Source organism: Vipera ursinii (assembly GCF_947247035.1).
Source record: "Vipera ursinii genome assembly, chromosome: 1".
Taxonomy (NCBI): Eukaryota; Metazoa; Chordata; class Lepidosauria; order Squamata; family Viperidae; genus Vipera; species Vipera ursinii.
This window is the reverse complement of record NC_139512.1, coordinates 159,296,596-159,320,157: the sequence shown is the minus strand read 5'-3', so window position 1 is coordinate 159,320,157 and position 23,562 is coordinate 159,296,596. Positions and strand designations below refer to the sequence as shown.

General features: G+C 40.7%; 1 protein-coding gene across 4 annotated transcripts in view; it reads left to right on the top strand.

Annotated features, from left to right (window-relative positions):
• WIPF1 (WAS/WASL interacting protein family member 1) overlaps positions 1–23,358 on the top strand; it is a 73,020-nt gene extending 49,662 nt beyond the window's left edge. For all 4 annotated transcript variants that reach the window (XM_083348529.1, XM_083348531.1, XM_083348532.1 and 1 more), the window contains exons 4-8: positions 1,213–1,377; positions 6,188–6,958; positions 10,118–10,342; positions 16,439–16,552; positions 18,869–23,358. In XM_083348529.1, the coding sequence (XP_083204655.1) occupies positions 1,213–1,377; positions 6,188–6,958; positions 10,118–10,342; positions 16,439–16,552; positions 18,869–18,924 (1,331 nt within the window). In that variant the 3' untranslated portion in view covers positions 18,925–23,358. The remainder of the gene's footprint in view (positions 1–1,212; positions 1,378–6,187; positions 6,959–10,117; positions 10,343–16,438; positions 16,553–18,868) is intronic.
• Positions 23,359–23,562: the final 204 nt, after the last annotated feature.

Below are 23,562 nucleotides of genomic sequence, written 5' to 3'. Positions count from 1 at the left end.
TGAGCTCTGAAGAACAATGTAAAAGCCTTCATTTCTCAGCCTCAACATTCAGCAGCTTCGGCTTTGGTTTTAAAAATGAACAAAAATATTGTGCCCTCAATGACAAATAAAGCATTTCTCCCTCAAGAAGATATGGATGGAGATACCTAGAATAGCTATGAGAATCTGAGCCTGCACTGTGCATTCACAACGCTCCAATGATATATGAGAGAAATATGGTTTTCGGTTTTCTCAGAACCAGTCTCTGTTCTGCCTTTCTAGCAATTAAAATATCAAACATGATATAATTTATATAGTAACCTCCTCAGTTTCTACTTCTAATTAAAGGTGTCAACCATTCCTCTGTCCTTGGAGGGCAGACCAATCTCACCAGAGAGAAACAGAATAAACATTTCATTAAAAGAAGAAGAAAAAATAGCCTTTAAATTTTAAATATTCATAATGCAAACATTTCGTAGTGAAACAGGTAAGCTACCCAGTTGTTCATATCAGAAAAACAGCCATGTAAATAAAAAGGAGAAAATGCTCCCAGCAGACCACAAGATGTTGGATTTCTCAATCCCAAAGAGCCCTCGTAAAAATATGGGAATTTTTCTAGTATTATTACTACCATTATCATTATCATCATCCTTGAAACATATTAATTTGTTTGAATTACGTCTGAGGTAATTCTAAATCTAAAGCTGACATAAAACAGAATTTCCTAACTTTTACAGCGGTAATTTATTCTAAGACAGAATCCAAGGAATTCTGTTTCCCTTCTTAGATTTCCTCTTACCTAGAAATGCCAAACCTTTATCTGAGGTTGTGGGGAGATTTTATTCATAACGATCTGTATGTAGCCATTCCAAGGACTTCAGTTTACACGATTTCCAGCACTCATGATGAAAGATCGTGCTACTAGCTGAACATTATGAGAACTGAAGTCCAACACACAGCGGCAAAGGACCAGAGGGGGAGAGGTTGATTTGGTGAGTTAGCATCACCGACTTAAATAAAGTAATTGCTGGACACTAAACTACACTTCTGCTAATTAAAATTCTTAATTAATACGGTTATGATATCAAAACTCCAGTGGTAGAATCTAAAGCAATTTTCTGTTTAGGGACAGACTGGTTATTATTGAATTTAAGCCAGATATAAATAGCCAGCAAAGTATTTGTGGATTCAGAATCATGGCTTAAGAGCCCTTCAACTTCCCTCTCTTTGCAGAACCCAAAGGGCCAGGCGGTGGCGGAGGTGGCAGCTCTGGTTTCTCCAGTGGTGGCGGTGGCAGCTGTAACAGCGGTAATAGTTATGTTGGCGGTGGACCACCCGGCTTAGGAGGATTGTTTCAGGCAGGGATGCCGAAACTTAGATCTACAAACAGAGATAATGGTAAGGATGACGTGTGCATTCCTAGAAACACAGTACCTTGGACTGACTGTACTTACTATTATTAAATCAGTGAAGACAAAAACTCAAGGAAACATTCTTCTCCTATCACAAATGAACAGTGGTTTCTCTCAGGCAAGATACTTAGTTAACTTCCTGAGTGCTGCAGGCATGACAAGGAAGGGGCCTCACACCTTTTCCAAGCCGAAAAAACCCACAGGTTCGACTCAAAGTGCCACAAGAGTCTTTGTCCATTGTAATGCCTATATTGAGTTATACAGTTGTTAATAGATCTTGTGCACCTGAAGCTGAACCTTGATCTGTTACCCCACCCTAGATGTTCTTGGCACAAATTGCTTTCTTTATCAAGCGTAGAAGTATGGAAACACATAAATCCTTTTTTTAAAAAAAATGTTGACTCATTATTCACGACTTAGGCATGTCCCCACTTGCACCTAACCACAGTCTAAACATGCCCTGAAGTCATTTGTTTCTCTGCAGGGTTCCCATGGTGCTGCCTTCACTTTTATTTCCAAACCGTTAATGGCAAGCTTAAGCCATCTATAGCTGTTATGTAGTATTCCCCGCCCCCAATACATACACACTTAAATGATTATGTGGCATTAAGTCATTATTGACTCTTAGCAAGATGGACTTCCTCTATGACAATCTGTCCCTAACCTAACCCTTCAGGTCTTCAAATGCCACACCCATTCCTACTCTAGAGAGCTAAGTCTTAACATAATAAGTCCAAAGGAGGGGGGTTTAAGGCTCGCCATTTGTGCTGACATTATTCAAAGTCAACTTCAGATTGCATGAAATCTGTTAGGTTTTATTGCCCATTATCAGGGAGAAAAATTGTGGGACTAGAAATAGAGGTGGCAGAGTTGGAATAGGGATTGGCGATGGGAACAGCCTGTGTTATGCCAGTATAGTTTTCTGCTTGACTCCAGGGTAGATAGAAAGCACTTTTTAACTCAGTTGTGTGGAAAGGATATTAAGCCAGGATCTTTAGGATTCACCATTGCTTTTTTTCCCCTGCCTCTTCCTTATCTAGAGAACTGTATTTTGTTGCTCCATTGCATTCAGTTGCTTCTGCCTATTTATTTTATTCATCAATAATTTATATCCTGTTTTGCAAAGTTCAAGATGCTGGCCATGAGATTTTTCTGTTTTATCTACACAATAATTCTGTGAACTTGGTTAAGTGACTTGTCCAATTTATCCAGCAACCCAAAATCCATCAGTTCAGCTTGATAATAGTGTATTTCCCAGGCTGCACTGACTTGTTTAATGAGTTGGATTAATAAAGTATATTAGTTGGATTTGCATATCACACCAAACCATAATGCTGGTTTGATTTGGATTTAGCATGTTGTGTGTAAATCTTAATTTATGACTTAATGTATGTGCAGTTGAACCCATTGGTTAAATTATGGTTTAGTATGAAATGTGAACCCAGTCAGGAAATCGTTAAAGTTAGTAGTAACCTGCTATTAGGCTGTCTTTTATTTAATTGTTTTTATTGTGCTGGTATCAAACTTTGGAATAGTACGCCCTAAGAAGAGCGATGTGTTTATTTTAGTTAGTTTAGATGCTTATTCACCAATTTTCTTTTTTAAAAGTCCAACAGCTTTTCATAATAGCAGTATAAAATTCCAAGATGGCAAAAATAAACAAATAAATCAGTGGACAAATTTCTGAAATGCAATATGCATTGTACCGCATGATTTATTGTTTTCCTGACACTTGAATACATTTCTTGGCCAGAGAATATAAGCCAGGGAGTTTACAGGAAGGCAGAATTGGACCTTCTTTGTTTGAAAGCATATGAATGAAGTAGCACTGTTAAAATACCTAAAGTGCAATTTCAACAAGTGGTGATGTAACAGTTGTTCAAAGCCAGCATTATCTCTTATGGCAAAGCGATTTTTTATAGAACTTCCTTGTAATCTCATAGCACTTAACATGCCAGAGTTTCTTTGAGAGGTTGCCTTTTCCCCTTCAGGAAATTCAGGAATAGTCAAGAAATGCCCTTGCCCTTCCCTCCCGTTTTATATTCTACTGAACGTAGAACTTTTCAAGAGCTACAAAGCAGATCTAATTATACTTACTGAAATTAATGTAGACAGGGTAATAACGTTGAAATAAATGGAGGCTACTTCAAATATCAAGTGAAAACTCCTATATATTACAAGCTTCCTAAAAAACAGTTATATATTTCTTCTCTCTGTCAGCTGTCTTGTGTTAGCCGTTCTTGGCTGCAAATCAGCTTTTCCAACCTGACGACTTCCAGACATGTTGGACATGTTACAAGTCCAATCATCCACAATGGCTTTTGGGCTGAGGAATATTGGAATTACAGTTCACTCAGAAGTGCCTGAGTGAGGAAGGTTGTCTGTTGGCATATGCATATATAAAAACATGAATCAACAGCTCCTTCCTCTAATATATGTGTGTGCGTGTGTATGTTGTTAAATGTTTGTTAAGTATTTAGAATGCACTTGCTTAGGTCCCAAACATGGGACAAATCTTATTTCCTGTTTCAGCCTAACCCAAGGCCATCTACAGGCAGTAGCCACAGCAGTGGCAGCTCATATTTGTGTAAATTTTTTGGCTTGCTAACAAAGAATAAAGGGAGACAGATATGATCATTTCAAACTTATTTGTTTTCATCAGTCAGCCATACCCATCTACTGCCTGTAGATGGCCTTGGGTTAGGCTGAAACAGGAAATAAGATTTGTCCCATGTTTGGGACCTAAGCAAGTGCATTCTAAATACTTAATAAACATTTAACACATATCTCCCTTGCTTCTCAGCTAACAGAGAGAGAGACAGAGAGCCTGTGGCCTAGGGGTTAAAACAACTGCTTAAGACGCAGTCGGCCCAGGTTCGAATCTCAGAAGGGTATGGCTGACTGATGAGAACAAATAAGTTTGAAATGATCATATCTGTCTCCCTTTATTCTTTGTTAGCAAGCCAAAAAAATTTACACAAATATGAGCTGCTACTGCCTGTAGATGGCCTTGGGCTAGGCTGAAACAGGAAATAAGATTTGTCCCATGTCTGGGACCAAGCAAGTGTATTCTGAATGCTTAACAAACATTTAACACACACACACACACACACACACACACACACACACACACACACACACACACACACATATATATATATATATATATATATATATATATATATATATATATATATATATATATATATATATATATATATATATATATCTCCTTGGTTTTTCCATTGCACGGATCCTTGGGTCACAAAAACCCAAGACAGAGAACAAGAAAATGGCAAAGCCCTCCTCCCATACTTAAAAGGGACCACAGACAGAATCAGCAAGGTCCTCCAAAAACACAACATCAAAACAGCATTCTACACAGACAGAAAAATATCCACCATCCTAAGAAACCCCAAGGACATAATTGGGTTAGAAAACCAAGGAGTATACGAAATCCCATGCACCACCTGCCCCACCACATACATCGGACAGACCAACAGAAGAATAAGTGCACGCATTGAAGAGCACAAAAACTCACTCAGAAAGGGAGAACAAACTTCATCCCTGGTCCAACACTTTGAAGCCACGGGACATGAAATTGATTTTAAAAAAACCAAAACTATCGCCAAAATTGAACATTTTAACAACAGAATAATCAGAGAAGCCATTGAGATAGAAAAACGCCCCCACAGCATGAATACACGAGATGATACCTCTCGTCTACCAGCCATTTGGAAACCCGCCTTGATTGACAGACGAGGCCCAACCACCAAGAATGATACCAGACCCAAACTCATGATAACATCACATGACATCACCACCACACAACCATTCAAAAAGCAAATCCGAACCCACAACGATAAAGACACACAACCACAAAACAGAAACCTAACTACAGCTGCAACATCAGCCACTTTAAACCCCTCCAAACCACACAATAAGCAAACTGACACCCACTATAAAAACATGGCACCACCACAAACACGAAGCCGAACAAAAGCAGCACAACTCACCAGCTCAGGTCTGGAGCTGGCAGCTGAGACCAGCCCATCCACTCAGAACACCCCCCCACCCAATCAGAACACACCCTCCATTCAAAACACACTCCCACCCAATCAGAACACACTTGGTCCCCTACCCAATCAGAGCACACCTCCACAGAACACACCCCCTCTGGCAGTTTAAAAAAGAGGAACTAACAGCCACATGCTTCTCCCAGAAGAAGGAAGCTAAAGCGGATGGGACTCCGTCGAAACGTTGCGCCTACACCTTTAGTTCTACGCGGGGAAAAACCCGATATATATATATATATATATATATATGGACGTGGTGGCTCAGTGGGTTAGGACACTGAGCTTGGCGATCAGAAGGTCGGCAATTTGGCGGGTAGCAGAGTGAGCGCCTGTTACTCGTCCCAGCTTCTGCCAACCTAGCAGTTCGAAAGCACGTAAAAATGCAAGTAGAAAAATAGGGACCACTACAGTGGGAAGGGAACAGCGTTCCGTGCGCCTTTGGCGTCTAGTCATGCTGGCCACATGACGACGGAAACGTCCTCGGACAAGCGCTGGCTCTTCGGCTTTGAAACAGAGATGAGCACTGCCCCCTAGAGTCAGAAACGACTAGCACACATGTGCGGGGGAACCTTTACCTATTAGAGGAAGGAGCTGTTGATTCATGTTTTCACCTTTTCAACAAGCATCTACTATTGGTCCAAACAAAATCCTCCAGATATAATTTCTTTCCCCCTTTACACACCTCTGTACATACACCTACTAACTGCTTTCTATTTTTAGACTCTGCAGGAAACAAAGCTCCAGTGTTTCCACCAGGAGGGCGAGCAACATCTGCAAAGCCTTTTTCACCTCCAGGTGGAGTAGGCAGATTTCCAGGCCCTTCTGGACTGAGAGCTCCAGCTTCAGAGCCACAGAGAAACCGAATGCCTCCCTCAAGACATGACGTTGGCTCCAGGCCAGACTCAGGTGCTCCTCCTGTGCCAAATACTCCAAGACCTGTTCCATCCAGTCTGTACAGCAGGGGCCCACCCCCTGTGCCCGGGGCCAGCAGACAAGCAAGCTTAGGGCTGACCCCTCCACCTTTCCCAGGGAATAGAAATCTAGGGTCCGGAGGATCCATTCGGCAATCATCACCAGTTACTCCTCCTTCTCCCTTCTCAAACCGGCCTCCTCTCCCTCCAGTACCAGGTAGGCCAACAGAAGATAAGACACCTGCGCCATTACCTCCAACTGGAAACAGGCCCTCTTTTGGCAGGGAGGCTTCCCTGCCACCTCCCCCGCCCCAAAACCACAAGCCGCCAATTCCTTCCACACCACGGCCACCTGCAGTATCTCAGGTTCCTCCTCCTCTTCCCCCAAGTCGGCCAGGCCCACCTCCACTTCCACCGGCATCCGGTGGAAATGATGAGATGCCGCGCCTTCCTCAAAGGAACATATCGCTAGGCTCTTCTCAACCGCCGAGTCTGCCTGGCTCCAACCGTTCTGGACCTCCACTTCCTCCCCCAGTTGAGAGACCACCGCCTCCTGTAAGGGACCCGCCTAGCAGGTCAGGTAAGATTATCTCTGTCTTCCCAGGGTGGGTTACTACAAAAACGGGAAGCCATATTTTGAATGCAGGGTTATGCAACATGTATCCATACATAAAGAGGGTGAGGGTAAGAGGGTGAGGGACAGGCAAAGCTGCTCCAAGAACATGGTCTGATAATAAAAAAAAAAGAATGAGTCCAGGGAAGCCGTGTAACCTAACAAAACCCCTCCCTAGTTCTCACAAAGATAAAAGGAGGAAGGGAGAAGCAAATTTATACAAATTTTAGCTTTGTTGTTATGGCTTTGCAGTAAAAATACTACTAACCTATATGACATTGGATTGTGTGGTCTACCTGAATGGTGGGTGGATGGATGGATGGATGGATGGATGGATGGATGGATAGATGGATGGATGGATGGATACTGTTGAGTTCTTAATGTTCTCTGAGTTTGCTTCTTTGCTGATTCGTTATTGGGCCAGGTAACAACATGGAGGGTAGTTTGCTAGCTGTTTATTTGTTGTATTTTGTCTTACCAGCCTTGAGTTCTTTTTTTATCTAGTTCCAGTACTTGTTTATCTGAGTGCTGGTTAATAGATGTCAGAAGAGGGAAATGTTTAAGTCTGTTTGCCTCTTTCCTTGATATTTTGATTGCTTCCTTTCTGAAATGGATTGTAGACAGAACGTATCTCAGTGTGTTTGCTTATGGCTGATTTGTAGGCAAATTCAGCCTTCTATAGGAAAAATTCCTCCTTTCGGAATTCCCTTGAACGTTTGGATTTGGCTTGGTCTAGGATCCATACAGTTTTCTAACTAATACTCTGGCTGAACTTGTCAGCATATTCTAAATTTAAGACACACAATTGTTATGTCTTATGATTACCAGTTGATGTTCACGGATGCTTTCTCAAATTGAGAATTCAAATTCTGCCTCTTTGCCCCAAGCAGAATTAGATATGTGTATATAATTCTGGGGCAGAGTTTTGCCATAGAAATAAATAAATGTACAAATGGAAAAAAAGTCTGTGTTGCTGAACAGTAATTCCTTTGCAGTTCCTGCCAATAGGGAAAGATGCTAGGTCAGTGATATTGCAAAGGCCACAATGCCTCCACAGGGTACATCCCTCCCATCAGTCATACAGTCACATAAGCAAAGCAAGTACATTGTCATAATCACATCAGCATGGTAATAAAAAGAAACCTGGAATAGGTGGTTCTAGACTTGCAACCGCAACTGAGCCCAAAGTTTCTTTTCCTAAGCCAGACAGTTGTTCGATGAGTTTTGCCCCATTTTACGACCTTTCTTGCCACAGTTGTTAAGTAGATTGATTTATTTATTTATTTATTTATTTATTTATTTATTTATTTATTTATTTATTTAATTTGTATACCGCCCTTCTCCCGAAGGACTCAGGGCGGTGAACAGGGCAATACATAAAAACAAGATACAAAAATTAAAAAATTATTAAAAAGTAATTAAACAGTGCCCATAATAAATTAATACAGATTAACAGTTAAAATCCATTTATAAAATCCAACCCCGTCCCATCAGATCACTGCACTGGTTAAGTTAGTAACACAGTTGTTAAGTGAATCCGGCTTCCCAAATTGACTTTGCAAAAGGTTGATCACCTGGCCCTGGAACACTGCATCCGTCAGTTGCCTAATGTCTGATATTTGATCACATGATCATGAGGATGCTGCAATGGTGTTAAGTGTGAGAAACAGTCATAACTCACTTTTTTTCAACTTTGAAAATCTTTGGTCACTAAATAAACTACTGTAACTGGAGAACTATCTAATTTACACTGAAATTTGGCTCTCCAGGACTTCCTGATTGTGCAGTCCTCCATCCCTATATGGAGCAGGGGGATTGGTCTCAAGCTCACTGATTTTTAGATTCAATTCTTTAGGTTGTTTTACTATTTCTTTTATAAATAACAGAAGGTGGCAAACATGCCCAGTACTCCTTCTTCTTCCTATTTTCCTCACAACAGCCACTCTGTAGAGCTGAGAGAGAGTCACCATCTCATAGTCACCCTGTTGGCTTTTATGGCTAAAAGCAGGACTACAACTCATGGTCTCCTTGTTTCTAGCCTGGTGTCTTAGCCACTAAACCAAATGGGCTTTTAACGTCAAGGGGCTATTTATTGTTGGAGTGCAATTCATATAGCTTGTTAAAGCTTGATGGCTGCCCAGAGTCACTTGGATTAAACAGGTGGCCAAATTGAATTCATAATATCAACAATTAGGACACGTGAATTAATAGTGTCTGCGGTGGCTGTGTTGTGTCTCTGTGTGTGTCTGTCTGTCTGTTTTCAAGTCAGTCTTGACTCTTAGTGACTGCCTGGACAAGGCCCTGCAGTTTTCTTGGCCAGATTTCAGAAGTGGTTTGCCCTTGCCTGCTTTCTAGGGCTGAGAAAGAATGACCGGCCCACGGTCACTCAGCTAACTTTGTGCCTAAAGTGGGACTCAACTCACAGTCTCTCTGTTTCTAGTCCAATGTCTTTAACCATGCCCCAAACAGGCTCTGGAAGTAGAAATAGGGCATCAAAAAGTTCAAGATAGTTGCAGCAGCACAATCAAAGCCTAAACCCTTTTGTATGTGTGTTGGCATAGCATGTGTGTAAAAGGAAAAGGGTTGTGAGATTGAGCTACCACAATTATCCTCGTGATTTATCTTTTTTTTGACACGCATGATTGCAAATGCTTCCCTTTTCTCTGCTTGTTAGTAGCATTCGGGTTGTATTCCTTCTACATACAACTATAATGGAAATATGTGAATGACTTTGTGGAATGAGAAGAGAAGCTGCCTAGGAAATGATCGGAAAAGGAGGCAGGAGCCCCCAGTGGCTTAAAGATCAGAGAAAGAAACTTAGGAAGAACCCGCCCTAATGGATTAAGCAATTTAAAATGGCAAAGGAAGTTTGCACCTCAAGGCTTGCAAGATTCTGTTGATGTAGCCTTACAGTAAAATAGAATGATCTCATCCAGTTGTGTTTCCGGTCTGGTTTACCACAGAGAGCTGACAGCATTTGCTTATAGCTTATGAGAAAAAAATGGGTGTCTGTTTCCCAAAATAAGGCAATTGGAGGGAGGGGGCTGGCTTGTTTGGAGGTCTGAGAAGAGTGATTGGCTCTGCCAAAAATGGAGAGTAACTACTGTTTGTTCTCATTATTTTCAGGATCTCTTCCTCCACCTCCGCCTCCGCTAACCAGAAATGGAAGTACTTCCAGGGCACTGCCAGCTACTCCCCAGCTTCCCTCAAGAGGAGGGTTTGAAAAACCCAGAGGTGGGGCTGTGCCCCCACCCCCTCCTGACAGGCCAGGTTCCGGAGCACCACCACCTCCTCCTCCACCACTCTCCTCGTCTGCCCTCCGAAATGGCTTCCAGGATTCCTCCTGTGATGGTGAGCAGATTCCCTGAATGGATACTTTCCAATCTGTCAGTGAAGTGGTGGGAAAAATGCAATTTGTGAGCCTCACATATAGAATGGCATCATACAATTGGAAGAACTTTCTTGCCTTCTGGAAGGAACTCTGCATTCCTCCCAGCAAGAGAAGAATTTTCCATATATGCTGGTTTCCTGGCAGACCTAGAAAACAAGGCAGGAAACAAAGGATCCCGGATGCCACCATCATTGTGGCTTCTGGGGAATCAACTTGCCTTGAGCTTATGGGAGAAGAAGCATAAACAGATTAGTGATTAGCCACCACCCTACTCATTATGGTTGTTCAGCCCCAATTTATATATCTATCTCAGTTCTCTACATCAGGGGTCTTCAACCTTGGCCCTTTTATGACTTGTGGACTTCAACTCCCAGAATTCCTCAGCCAGCGTGCCTAGCTGAGGAATTCTGGGAGTTCCACAAGTCATAAAAGGGCCAAGGTTGAAGAGGCCTGCTCTACATAAATCAGTCACTCTACAGTTATTTGGCTTCAGATTTACACAAAAAAGGAAGTGAAAGTTCAGAGTAAACGAGAGAAGTAGCAGATTGGACGAGACTCCAGATTTGCACAGCATCTGTTCTTCTAGCCACGTTCCCTTTGCTTGATGTTTTCTTGCTTATTCTGCCATCTCCAGAGGACAGAAGTAGAAGGAGCAATCATAATGAGCTGGATGGTGGCTAATCACCGATCTAATTATGCTTCTTCTCCCATAACCTCAAAGCAAGATGGTTTCCTAAAGGCCTCTCTGATGGTATTTGGGATCATTTGTTCTCCCTCTTGCTTTCAACACCATGTTACCAAGAGTCCTGGTGTTTATGGAAAATTCTTCTCTTACAGAGTTCTGAAAGGAACTCTGCATTCCTACAAGAAAGCTCTTCCAATTATATGGTGAGAAGTCTCCATACCTGTCATTGTATATGTGAGGATCGCGCATCACGTTTTCCCCTCGTTCAGTTCATATAATGATCAAAGTAAGCTGATTTTTTTCAATAAGGATGTTTCCTTTCAATATAAACACAGGGGATGGAGGAAACAAACTTTTGACCACCTTAGAATTTATATTACCCCTTGTATTTTATTCATTAAATGCATCAATCTTGCTAGAGATAAAAACTATAAGAGAAGCTGTGCTTGCCTATCTGGATCAGTTATATTACAGGACATTATTGCTGCAAGGATATTAGAAATGTTTTGATGAATAAATAGATGTTGAAAGCTCGCATGTTATTAGTAATATTTTTATACAGTTTCATGACCAGTGCCAGCTTGATTTTATATATGTGGACTGGGTGAATGTAATGAGAATGGAAAAAGGAAGTGAAAGGAATTTACTTGTTCTTTTGAGTTAAACATATTTGTAATAATATTAAAGTCCTGTTAGAAACAAATTAAAAGTATGTAGAGTCATGAGACAATTTAAGGAAAAACCTAATACATTCAAGACATGCTGGATGTCAGCCTATCCTGAATCAAAGGGAAGTATTTCTGTTGGGAAAATAAAGTGATCTTAAGATAAAGATATTCCAGTTTTTGGAAATATAATGTCAGCCTCGACAGTCTCATGAAAAATAAGCCCAACTATGTTAAACAAGGTCTATTCACTTTTGGATGTATTCCCAATTTAAGATTGGTTTACAGAATATACACACTGTCAAATTGTTATTGTTAGCTGCGAAGTCATGTCCGACCCATCGCGACCCCATGGACAACCTTCCTCCAGGCCTTCCTGTCCTCTACCATCTTCTGGAGTCCACTTAGGCTCATGCCTACTGCTTCAGTGACTCCATCCAGCCACCTCATTCTCTGTCGTCCACTTCTTCTCTTGCCCTGAACCTTTCCCAGCATTAGGCTCTTCTCCAGTGAGTCCTTCCTTCTCATTAGATGGCCAAAGTATTTGAGTTTCAACTTCAGGATCTGGCCTTCTAAAGGGTTGATATCTAGGACTGACCGGTTTGATGGTCTTGCAGTCCAAGGGACTCGCAGGAGTCTTCTCCAGCACCATAGTTCAAAGGCCTCAATTCTTTGGTGCTCAGCCTTTCTTATGGTCCAACTTTCACTGCCATACATTGCATCTGGGAAGACCATAGCCTTGACTACACGCACTTTTGTTGACAGGGTGATGTCTCTGCTTTTTAGTGTGCTGTCTAGATTTGCCATGGGTTTCCTCCCCAGGAGCAAGCGTCTTTTAATTTCTTGGCTGCAGTCCCCATCTGTGGTGATCTTGGAGCCCAGGAAAATAAAATCTGTCACTACCTCCATTTCTTCCCTATCTATTTGCCAGGAATTGAGAGGGCCGGATGCCATGATCTTGGTTGTCTTAATGTTAAGTTTCAAGCCAACTTTTGCACTCTCCTTCTTCACCCGCAACAAGAGGCTCTTTAGTTATTCTTCACTTTCTGCCATTAGAGTGGTATCAGCTTCAACTGGTGCAGAATGCAGCTGCGTGAGTCGTTATGGGAGTTTCCCGATACTCCCGTGTAACACCTCTTCTCCGTGAGCTGCATTGGCTTCTGGTTGCCCTCCGGGTGAGATTCAAGGTGCTGGTAATGACCTATAAAGCTCTAAATGGCTTGGGTTCGGATTATCTAAGGGAACACCTGCTGCCGGCATCAACTTCGCATCGTCCTGTGTGCTCCCACAGGGAGGGCCTTCTCAGGGTGCCGCCGGTTAAGGAGTGCCGGCGGGTGATCCCCAGAGGGAGGGCATTCTCTGTGGGCACACCTGCTCTTTGGAATGATTTACCTGTGGAACTTCAGACCGCCCCCGATCTGCCTTCATTTCGCTGGGACCTGAAAACCTGGTTTTTCGATCTATCAGGCCTGGACTGAAGGGGTTTTAGCTTTTTAAATATTGTTTTAATTGTTGGGCTTAATTAATTTAATCTATTTTAATTTTATATTATCTTTATATTGTATTTTATCCTGCCCTGTAAACTGCCCTGAGTCCTTCGGGAATAGGGCGGTATGAAAATCTAAATAAATAAATAAATCTGCATATCTTAGGTTGTTGATATTTCTCCCGGCAATCTTAATTCCAACTTTTGATTCATCTAGCCCTGCCTTTCTCATGATGTACTCTGCATATAGGGCCTTTTCTATGGGTGCGCCTGCCCTCTGGAACCAGCTGTCCATGGAACTCAGGACTGCCCCTGACCTATGCTCATTCCGCCGGGACCTGAAGACTTGGCTCTTTGAGCTCTCTGACCCAGGCTGAGAATTTTAACTAGGGTTTTATTTTCAGGGATAATTTAATCTTTTAATTCTCTTTTAACTTTGTATTTTATATTGATGTGATTTTAAAATGCCCTGTAAACCGCCCTGAGTCCTTCTGGAAAGGGCGGTATATAAATCTAATAAAATCTAAATCTAAAAATCTAAATAGACAGGGCGACAGTATACAGCCTTGCTGGACTCCTTTCCCAATTTTGAACCAATCAGTGGTTCCATGTCCAGTTCTCACTGTTGCTTCTTGACCCACATATAGGTTTCTCAAGAGACAAATAAGATGGTCTGGTACTCCCATCTCTTTAAGAACTTGCCACAGTTTGTTGTGATCCACACAATCAAAGGCTTTAGCATTGTCAATGAAGCAGAAGTAGATGTTTTTCTGGAACTCCCTAGCTTTCTCCGTGATCCAGCGTATGTTGGCAATTTGATCTCTAGTTCCTCTGCCTCTTCAAAATCCTGCCTGTACTTCTGGTAGTTCTCAATCCACATACTGCTGGAGTCTAGCTTGTAGGATTTTAAGCATAACTTTACTAGCATGTGAAATGAGTGCAATGGTGCAATAGTTTGAAATTCTTTGGCACTGCGTTTCTTTGGAATTGGAATGTAAACTGATCTTTTCCAATCCTGTGGCCACTGTTGAGTTTTCCAAATTTGCTGGCAAATTGAGTGTAGCACTTTTACTGCATCGTCTTTTAAGATTTTGAATAGCTCAGCTGGAATACTGTCACCTCCACTAGCTTTGTTGTTGCTCAGCTTTTCTAAGGCCCACTTCACTTCACATTCTAGGATGTCTGGCTCGAGGTCAGTGATCATTTCATCATGGTTATCAGGGATGTTAAGCTCGTTCTTGTATAGTTCTTCTGTGTAATTTTGCCACCTCTTCTTAATCTCTTCTGCCTCTGTTAGGTCCCTGCCATTTTGGTCCTTTATCATGCCCATTTTTGCATGAAACGTTCCCTTCATCTCTCCAATTTTCTTGAAGAGATCTCTGGTCCTCCCTATTCTATTATTTTCTTCTATTTCTTTGCACTGGTCATTTAAGAAGGCATTCTTATCTCTTCTAGCTATTCTCTGGAATTCTGCATTCAATTGGGCGTATCTTTCTTCTTCTCTCTTGCCTTTCGCTTTCCTCCTTTCCTCAGCTATTTGCAAAGCTTCCTCAGACAGCCATTTTGCTTTCTTGCATGTCTTTTTCTTTGGGATGGTTTTAATTGCTACCTCTTGTACAATGTTGCAAACCTCCGTCCATAGTTCTTCAGGCACTCTTTCTATCAGATCTAATTCCTTAAATCTATTTGTCACCTCTACTGTATATTGGTCAGGGATATGATTTAGTTCATACCTGAGTGGCTTAATGCTTTTCCCTACTTTCTTCAGTTTAAGCCTAAATTTTGCAACAAGAAGCTCATGGTCTGAACCACAGTCAGCTCCTCGTCTTGTTTTTACTGACTGTATAGAACTTCTCCATCTTTGCTGCAGAGCCCATAGTCAATCTGATTTTTGTGTTGACCATCTGGTGATGTCCATGTGTAGAGCCGTCTCTTGGGTTGTTGAAAAAGAGTGTTTGCTATGACCATCGTATTCTCTTGACAAAATTCTATCAACCTATGCCCTGCTTCATTTGTACTCCAAGTCCAAACTTGCCTGTTATTCCGGTTATATTTTGGCTTCCTACTTTAGCATGCCAATCCCCCATGATGATAAGGACATCATTTTTGGTGTTAGTTCTATAAGGTGCTGTAGGGCTTCATAGAACCGGTCAATTTCATCCCCTTCAGCACCGGTGGTTGGGGCATGGACTACTGTGATATTGAATGAGGACCCAGATTGTTGGGGGCAATAAGCTTTGTAAAAATGCCGCTGGGGGGGGGCAAAAGACCTAATAAGCAGGCATATACATAGAATGAAGGCTATTGCTAAGCACATTGATTTGTGCTTCTTAGATTGTAAGCCACCCTGAGTCTTCGGAGAAGGGCAGGATATAAATGGGATTAAAAAAAAAAGAATGGTTTGCCTTGGATTCAAACTGAGATCATTTTGTCATTTGGGGATTGTATTCCAGTATTGCTTTTCCTACTCTTTTATTGACTATGAAGGCTACTCCATTTCTTCTGAGGGATTCTTGTCCGCAGTAGTATACCTGATGGTCATCTGAATTAAATTCACCCATTCTTGTCCATTTTAGTTCGCTGATTCCTAAGACGTCAATGTTCAGTCTTGTCATCTCTTGTTTGACCACATCCAGCTTTCATTGATTCATGGATCTTACATTCCAGGTTCCTATGGAGAAAAAATCTTTACAGCATCGGACTTTCCTTTCACCACCAGATAAATCCACAGCTGAGCGTCCTTTCGGCCTTGGCCCAGTCGCTTCATTCTTTCTGGCGCTACTAGTACTAGCCCTCTGCTCTTCCCCAGTAGCATATTGGACGCCTTCCGACCTGAGGGACTCATCTTCCAGCGTCATATCGTTTTGCCTTTTGGTACTGTCCATAGGGTTTTCATGGCAAAAATACTGGAGTGGGTTGCCATTTCCTTCTCCAGTGGATCATGTTTTGTCAGAACTCTCTGCTATGACCTTTCCGTCTTGTGTGGCCCTGAACAGCATAGCTCATAGCTTCATTGAATTACGCAAGCCCCTTCGCCATGACAAGGCAGTAATCCATGAAGGGGCACTATCAAATAATATGTTGTTAATCCAATATTTTCTAAAATGTAGGAGTCTGTTTTTATGGAATTCTCTTAAATGAGTCTTTTAGTGAGATTTGTATTAATATGATTTGCCTTATGTATGTACTAATGTTATACAATTACTTTACGTGTATCTAGATGAGTGGGAAAGCAGATTTTCCTTCCATCCTCTGTCTGACTTGCCACCTCCAGAACCATATGTGCCCATGAACAAGAGTTATCCGAGTAAATTGGTAAAAAATGACAATAGAAGTAAGTCCTTTTTTTTTTTCTTTTAGAAAGTAGGCTTTATAATAGTAGACAGCATTTGGTGAATTATTTCTGAGATAAAAATATGTGAAATGTTTTGAATGCTCGGAAGATACTCCATAAATGTTTAAAATAATTATTTTTGGTAAGATCATGGAAAGAGAACCAGTTATCTCAACAGGAGTGGCTCTGGTTCTGCTCTCTTCCCCAATGACTTATTTCAGTGATACAATTGTATAGTCTGGTAGATTGCAAGGTTAGTCAGATAGATAGGCCATAGGTGAGGGGTCTCCAACCTGTGAGGCATGGCCCGCGTGAATGGTTGGCCAGTGTGCGCACATGTGTGTGCAGACTCCCCCCACACAGACACGCTAGCCCTGCTTTGAGCATTGTGCGGGTGCTAGCCCTGTCCCGAGCATTGTGCAGGTGCTAGGCATGCCCCAGTGTTGCATGGGCACTAGCCCTATCGAGCATCATGCAGACGCTAGCCCCATTTCTAGTATTGCCCTGCTCCCAGCATTGCAAATGCTAGCCCCGCCCCCAGCATCACATGCACATCCGCTCCGCCCCCATTTGCGTCACGCTTGCGGTCCCATACCTGCCCCTTCCTTTCCCTCTGGGCTGCCAACCTCTGCCATAGGTTATTCATAGGTGCCAGTTAGACCTACCTCAACCTTCCTCTGTTTGCTGGTAAGGCAGGTGCCTCCTGTGCCAAGCTAAGAAGCCAAAGATGGAGAAACAACATTGCACTGATTCTCTATTGATCATTCAGAATTGCCAGCAGATAGAATGACTATTCTTCATGCGGTGATTCACTCTAATTCAGCATCATTTAACCTCTGATGTGCACCAGAGGGTATAATAATAAAATCTTAAGTAACTAGGTTTTAGACAAATCTAAAACTGTTGCTAGCACTCAACTTAGTATTTAGTAGTCAAAGCACCAGGCTAGAAGCCAGGAGACTGTGAATTCTAGTCCTGCTTTACACATGAAAGCTGGCTGGTTGACTTTCTCAGCCCAACACACCTCACAGGGCTGTTGTTATGTGGAAAAATGGGAGGAAAAAGGAATAGTGTGTGTGTTCACTACAATGAATTATTTATAAAAATTATAAAGGTAGGATACAAATAAATATTCTAATTTCAAAAATATGCTCTTTAGCTCTATATACCTTTAAACACAGTCATTTAATCAAAAACTAATATTAAAAGGTTATAATCTGCAGAGTATGTTCTGGGCCATAAAGTGCTTATAAAAACTTTTTTTTTCCTTTCACATCTCTTCTGTAAAAATTAGTCTTCCTTTTTGGGGTGGGGAAGGGTTAGCTATAATGTTGCATTTAAGGGCGCCATAATTCTGCCATGCCAATAGATGTCTCTTTATGACTTTTAAAATCACGATAACCAAACCTTGATAGGTTGACTAATTCGAACTTTTGAATAACTTATTTTTTAATGAGATTGCTTTTATATTTATATAGCTTAGAACTGTGATCCCCAGCCTTTCAGGTTTGGTAGCCTTGGGGGGCAGGGAAATGGTTTTGTGTAAGTGGCAGGTGTGCGCGCAAGCACGCACAGCTCCATTTGTGCAAACGTCGGGCATGCACATCTGCCCTTCAACACAAATGGAGCTTCGCGCATGAGCGTGAGCACCCACCACTTGCTCAAATGGAGCTGCATGCACGGGTGCTCACCCACCACTCACGCAGCCGGTTCCAAGGTAGTAGGCTGGTGACCCCTGGCTTAGAACATTGTATGGAGTTGCACAAAGGGGCCTATCCCCTGAAAAGACTGCTATCTGCAAGAGCGTTCCGTTTTCATCAGAGTGGGGAAAGTGTCATAGTATCACAGTGTAGACTCTGCCATTTCAGATGTGTTTGTAGTATCACAGTGCACTTAGAGAAGGGACAGATTTTGAATGCTGAGCTGGAATACAATGGAAATTCCGCACTACCTTGCCCTCTCTCTAAGAATGCTACCATTGCTGATCCACAAGCTGTAATTTTACCATTTACCACTTAACTAAAGAACTTCCTATATCAGAGTTCCCCAACCTTTTGGGCACCAGGGACCGGTTCCCTGGAGAGAGGTTTTTCCACGGATTGGAGGATGCGTGGTTTTGTGTGCTGCCTGCATCTTGCAGACTGGGGTTTGCTTGTTTGTGCGGACGGGTTGCTGGCATGCCGCGGCCCGGTACTGGTTCACGGACCGGGGGTTGGGGACCTCTGTCCTATATGCTTAATTTTTCAACACCTGTTTCCATCCAACAAAGAACACACATAGATTTTGATAAATCCATCATGCTTTCTCTTTCTTTAGGTGGATCCAGTCGCAGAGAAAGAGGTGCTCCGCCACTTCCACCAATCCCACGGTGAAGTGGGCTTCTAATCCCTTTCAGGATGACTGTTGTCCTTACATGTTCTTTGAACCTCTCCACGTGTCACAATGCTCCTTCTCCAACAGCACATTTGAGCACAACTCTCCATCTTTAGATCAAGCTATTTCTTTTTATTTTCCCATTTAATTTGGTGAAGCTCAAGGACCTGTTCTGAATGGCCTGCCTACCTTGGTTTAGATACAGGGTGACTGAGAACTTATTCTCCATTTTTTGGCATTTAGTTCTACTGATGCTAGTGGAACGTGCTTCCAGTTAAGTGCCAAAGTATCGTTACCTTGAAAACTATCTTCAGGACTTTTTGAAACTATCATTTGTTGCAGTTTTGCTCCGCCTTGTCATCAGCAAGGAGAGAAAAGTTTCCTTGCCTTTGTAGCGTAATATTCTTAGATGTAATTCCTGAAGATGAAAATCTTCCATATTTCTATGGATGGAAGTTTGGTTCACTTTTTAACTGTAATCTCTGTGAGATTACTCATCAATTTGATCTGGCCCGTTTGACCATTAAAAAAGAAAGTGTGGCACAGTAATTGCTACATTCCACCTCTAGGAGGAGAGTGGGATAATTACGTGACATTTTCTCAGGCAATCTATTTGATCTGTAATGAATTGTAGCCTTTCAGAGACCAAAAGAATGTTGCCACCAAGATTGCTTATAACCTCCATTACAGCTTTCACAAATGCATCTCAGTCTAGCTGTTGGGCTCAATTGGATTGAAGTGGAGAATTAAAAAAGAAAAATACTGTGCACTCAGTCATTAGGTTTGGATGATTGAGCATCATTGTCATCTTGAGGATTACACCATCACTTCACTAATGGTTCTACTATTAGACCTCCCTTCTAAGATGTATCGTACCCAAAGCTTCCCATTTATATGTAATGTTGACTATAATAGCCTGTATTTTGATCCGTGAAAGACCGATACTCAACAATTATTTAGCGTATCCAAGTATCAAAGGATGCCACTAAGACTTTCTGTGACTTTTTGCTAATATCTATGTGCTGGACCTCCATTTTTAATTATGGTACAAGTTGAAACTTTTGAGTAAGAGAAATTTTTATTTGGTTCATATGTGCTTCAAGCAGCTTTTTTTTTTCTTTTGCGTGGCACCTACTAATGAAACATCCAACTCTATGTAGGAAGTGTCTAACTATAGAACAAAATCAGTTGAGCTTTTACAAACTCTCATTAAGTTTTCAACCTGGGTTCAAAAGAGTTTAGTATTTACGTTCTGATTTTGCAGCAATGATAATTCCTTTCCCAGGATTTTCTTTACCTGAAAAGGTGCAAGAAAAGACTTGGTTACTAAGGGTTGGGACCCTATGCTTTTGGAATCCTGCCTGTCAATAAATGGATTTGGCAATTTACAATGTTCATTCTACCTAACTGATATCAACATATAGCAAGAAGCCTTGAAGAATGATTCTGTACTGAAATTCACATGATAAGCTACCCAGAGTGGCTTGACGGGGAGATGGACAGCATATAAATTTAATAAATAAGTAATCATAAAATAAAAACAAATACAGTATCTACTTATGGGAAATAAATTATGAAGATTTAATTTCAAGGACCTCATTTTATCTGCTTAATACTTCACAAGGTAGAGACAGGAGAGTGATTTTTCAAATGATGTTAGCAGCATCTGTAAAGGAGGTAAAAAAAATCAAGATGGCAGTCACTGCAGCATGATCGAAGCTGCACCCGCTTTCTACCTGTTGTGACACTGCATGCACATACAGAGGAGCAGGGTTTCAATGGCACTGCCACGACTGTTGTTCTTGACTTTTTTTGACTTCACCTCTGCAGCTGCTGCTGAGCAACGATGTCATGAGATGGAAAGAAGCAGAAGCATTGATGAATCGATGTGTTTAATATGATGCACAACAATTGTGGAAAGTCAAATACATGAAAAGTACACTCACGTATTTGAGGAAAAGGTCTGAGGATACGCTCGAAAGCATTCATGGTGGTATTTGTATTAGTGGCCTTATCAGCAAAGATACCCTTTTGTGTATTTCCTGTTTATGATAAAGGATGGAACTAAAGAGCAGAGAATATAACTTTACATTTTCTCTTTGTGTGTGTATGTTGTTTTTAAGTTTACTTTTTTGGATTAAAATAGATTTTGTCTTAGTGTTGAGGTTCATTCTTTGAACCCACTTCTGTGATAGAATTGGTATGTAATGAATACCTTTCAGGATCCAAAACCTTTACCCACACAAATTTTGCTGATATCAGCGATTTACATAAACTACAATCACAAATACGTTTCGGCACTTTTCAGAGCGATATATAGTCTACAATTAGATTTTTCACAGTGGACTGTTGCCCTGTTTGTATGTACTTCTGACATTCATACAAATTAATCATTCCAGTTTTAATCTGATTGGCGTTGTACAGTATGTATGTGTGGATTATAAACAACTTCAACATGATGGGAAAAAATTGAATGATTATTTACATTTTGTTGCAGAAACTGGAATGTTTACGTTTTCTGTATTACACAGATTTTTTTAAATGCTCCAAGGTCTCTGCATCTTTGTATATGTAGTTTGATAGCCAATTTCTTAAGCATTTAAAGGGAATATTGCAGGAAGAAATTCCAAATTCACTGCAATTGCAGTAATTAACGTAATAGAACTTTTTGAGCTAGAAAAGTTGGACAAACTGATTGATCAACAAAAGGGCCTGACATACTGGTACTCACTTTTATGCTAGTAGATTGGCCATTATAAATAAATAAATAGAGCACTGTTCTTCTACCAGTAAATCAGGATCAGTTTTCTTCAACTTGGTGCTTTCTGGCTCCAGTGAGGTATCAATTCCAAATCTCTTATCGTTTAACCACCTTGACCATTGCTGATTAGGAATGATGGGACTTAGCATCCCAAAATGTCCAGCAAGAACCAGTTTAGGAAAAATTAGTCAAGACGTGAAGAAGTATAGTCAGCCAGGAATAGAAAGAGCAGGCAAATAATAAAAATACCTGTACTCCGCTTAGTTATTTTATCTTACTGTGCTTGTTATAAGCACATACCAGATAACATTTCTTACTATAACTACTACTACTAATAATAAATAGCTGCCATTTTTCTGGGGTTTAGAAAATCATCTTTTTTTTTAAACTGGCAAATTTAATTCTAGTGCAATATGATCTGAAATTCCAACCAAAGCCTTAACGTGCAGAATGTGATGTGGCCTTCAGAGAGAAACGCTGTCTTCTCTCTTTCTCAGAGGATAATTTGTTAGCACTTTCTCTTTTATAGGAATCTTCCTCAAAGAATTTATGCTAAATACTGTAAGAAAATATTTCAAAGGAGAAGAGATTTGTTTTGGTTGTGTAAACCACACGTCTTTTTCTTTCACCAGATATATATTAAAAACAACATGTTTAACACATTTTAGTAGAGATGTTTTAGAGTACATATTTATTTATGCACAATAAGTAAACGGGAAAATAAAATCAGACTTTCACCACTAGTGCCTTGAAACACCTTGGTGCCTTGAGTCTAAATGGCAGCTTTGAAAAGAAACAAGATCTAAAACTTATTGTCTTCAGACCCACTGTGAATTTCAAATATAACATTTATACTTTATCATGTGTGATATTCAAGCAACATACAACCCACAGTATTCACTCTGTAGCATCTTACTGTAAAGAAATACAATATAATGAATTGCAAAAGACTTAACAGACTGCAATTTTATTCTAGCAGCGTCTTGGATGGATGAATTCATGGAAATTTGAGATGGATGTGTTTAAAATTTGAAAAAAGACAAAATTTAAATCCTTTTCATATGAATCAAATCAATTGTGAAATAACAGGATATGCATTTAAAATATATGACCCATGCCCCTCTTTTTATAAAATTGCACATATATCATGGAATAAAACATGCCCATATTGTAAATAAAATTGTTTCTATTTGACTTTAGGTTATTAACATGCTTATCTTAAAGTATATGTACATGAGAAACTAAATGGCAAGTGATTTTTCTGCATGCGCAAAGGAATAAAAATTAAAATGATGCAAAGGTTTGTCAGATGGAGCTGTATTTGCCTTTGTTATATGCAAAATGTGGGCTGATAACCTTTCTGGTTTAGAATCTCATTATTGAGTTGCCACCAAAGCACAAATACATCAGAGGGACTGTATATACAACGGGTAATTCAGTGCAATCCTCTTTGATTGTGCCAGTTCATTAGTGATTATCATACTTGGATATTCTTCCCAGCGCCCAGAATTGTATTATCTCCATCTAAAATTTTTGTTTTGTTAAGAAATTTAATTGACATATTAAATCTATATGAGCTTAAGATTCTGCTTTTCATTTTAAAACATCTACATGTGGATTTTTAATAAAACTGACTTTTCTGCTTCACATTGAAAACTGACCACTAGATGGTGCTCTTTTGTTTGTTTAGTTAGATCTCTATACTGGAAAAGTAGTCCTTGCTTAACAACCATTACTGGGACCAGCAACTCTCTTATTAAGCAAAGTGGTCATTAAGCAAAACCTCATGGGACCACTCCATTAGCAATGGCACTCCTGGCTATTGTCTGTAAATGAGTCACCCATGGTCATTAAGTGAGACGTCTCATGATCATGA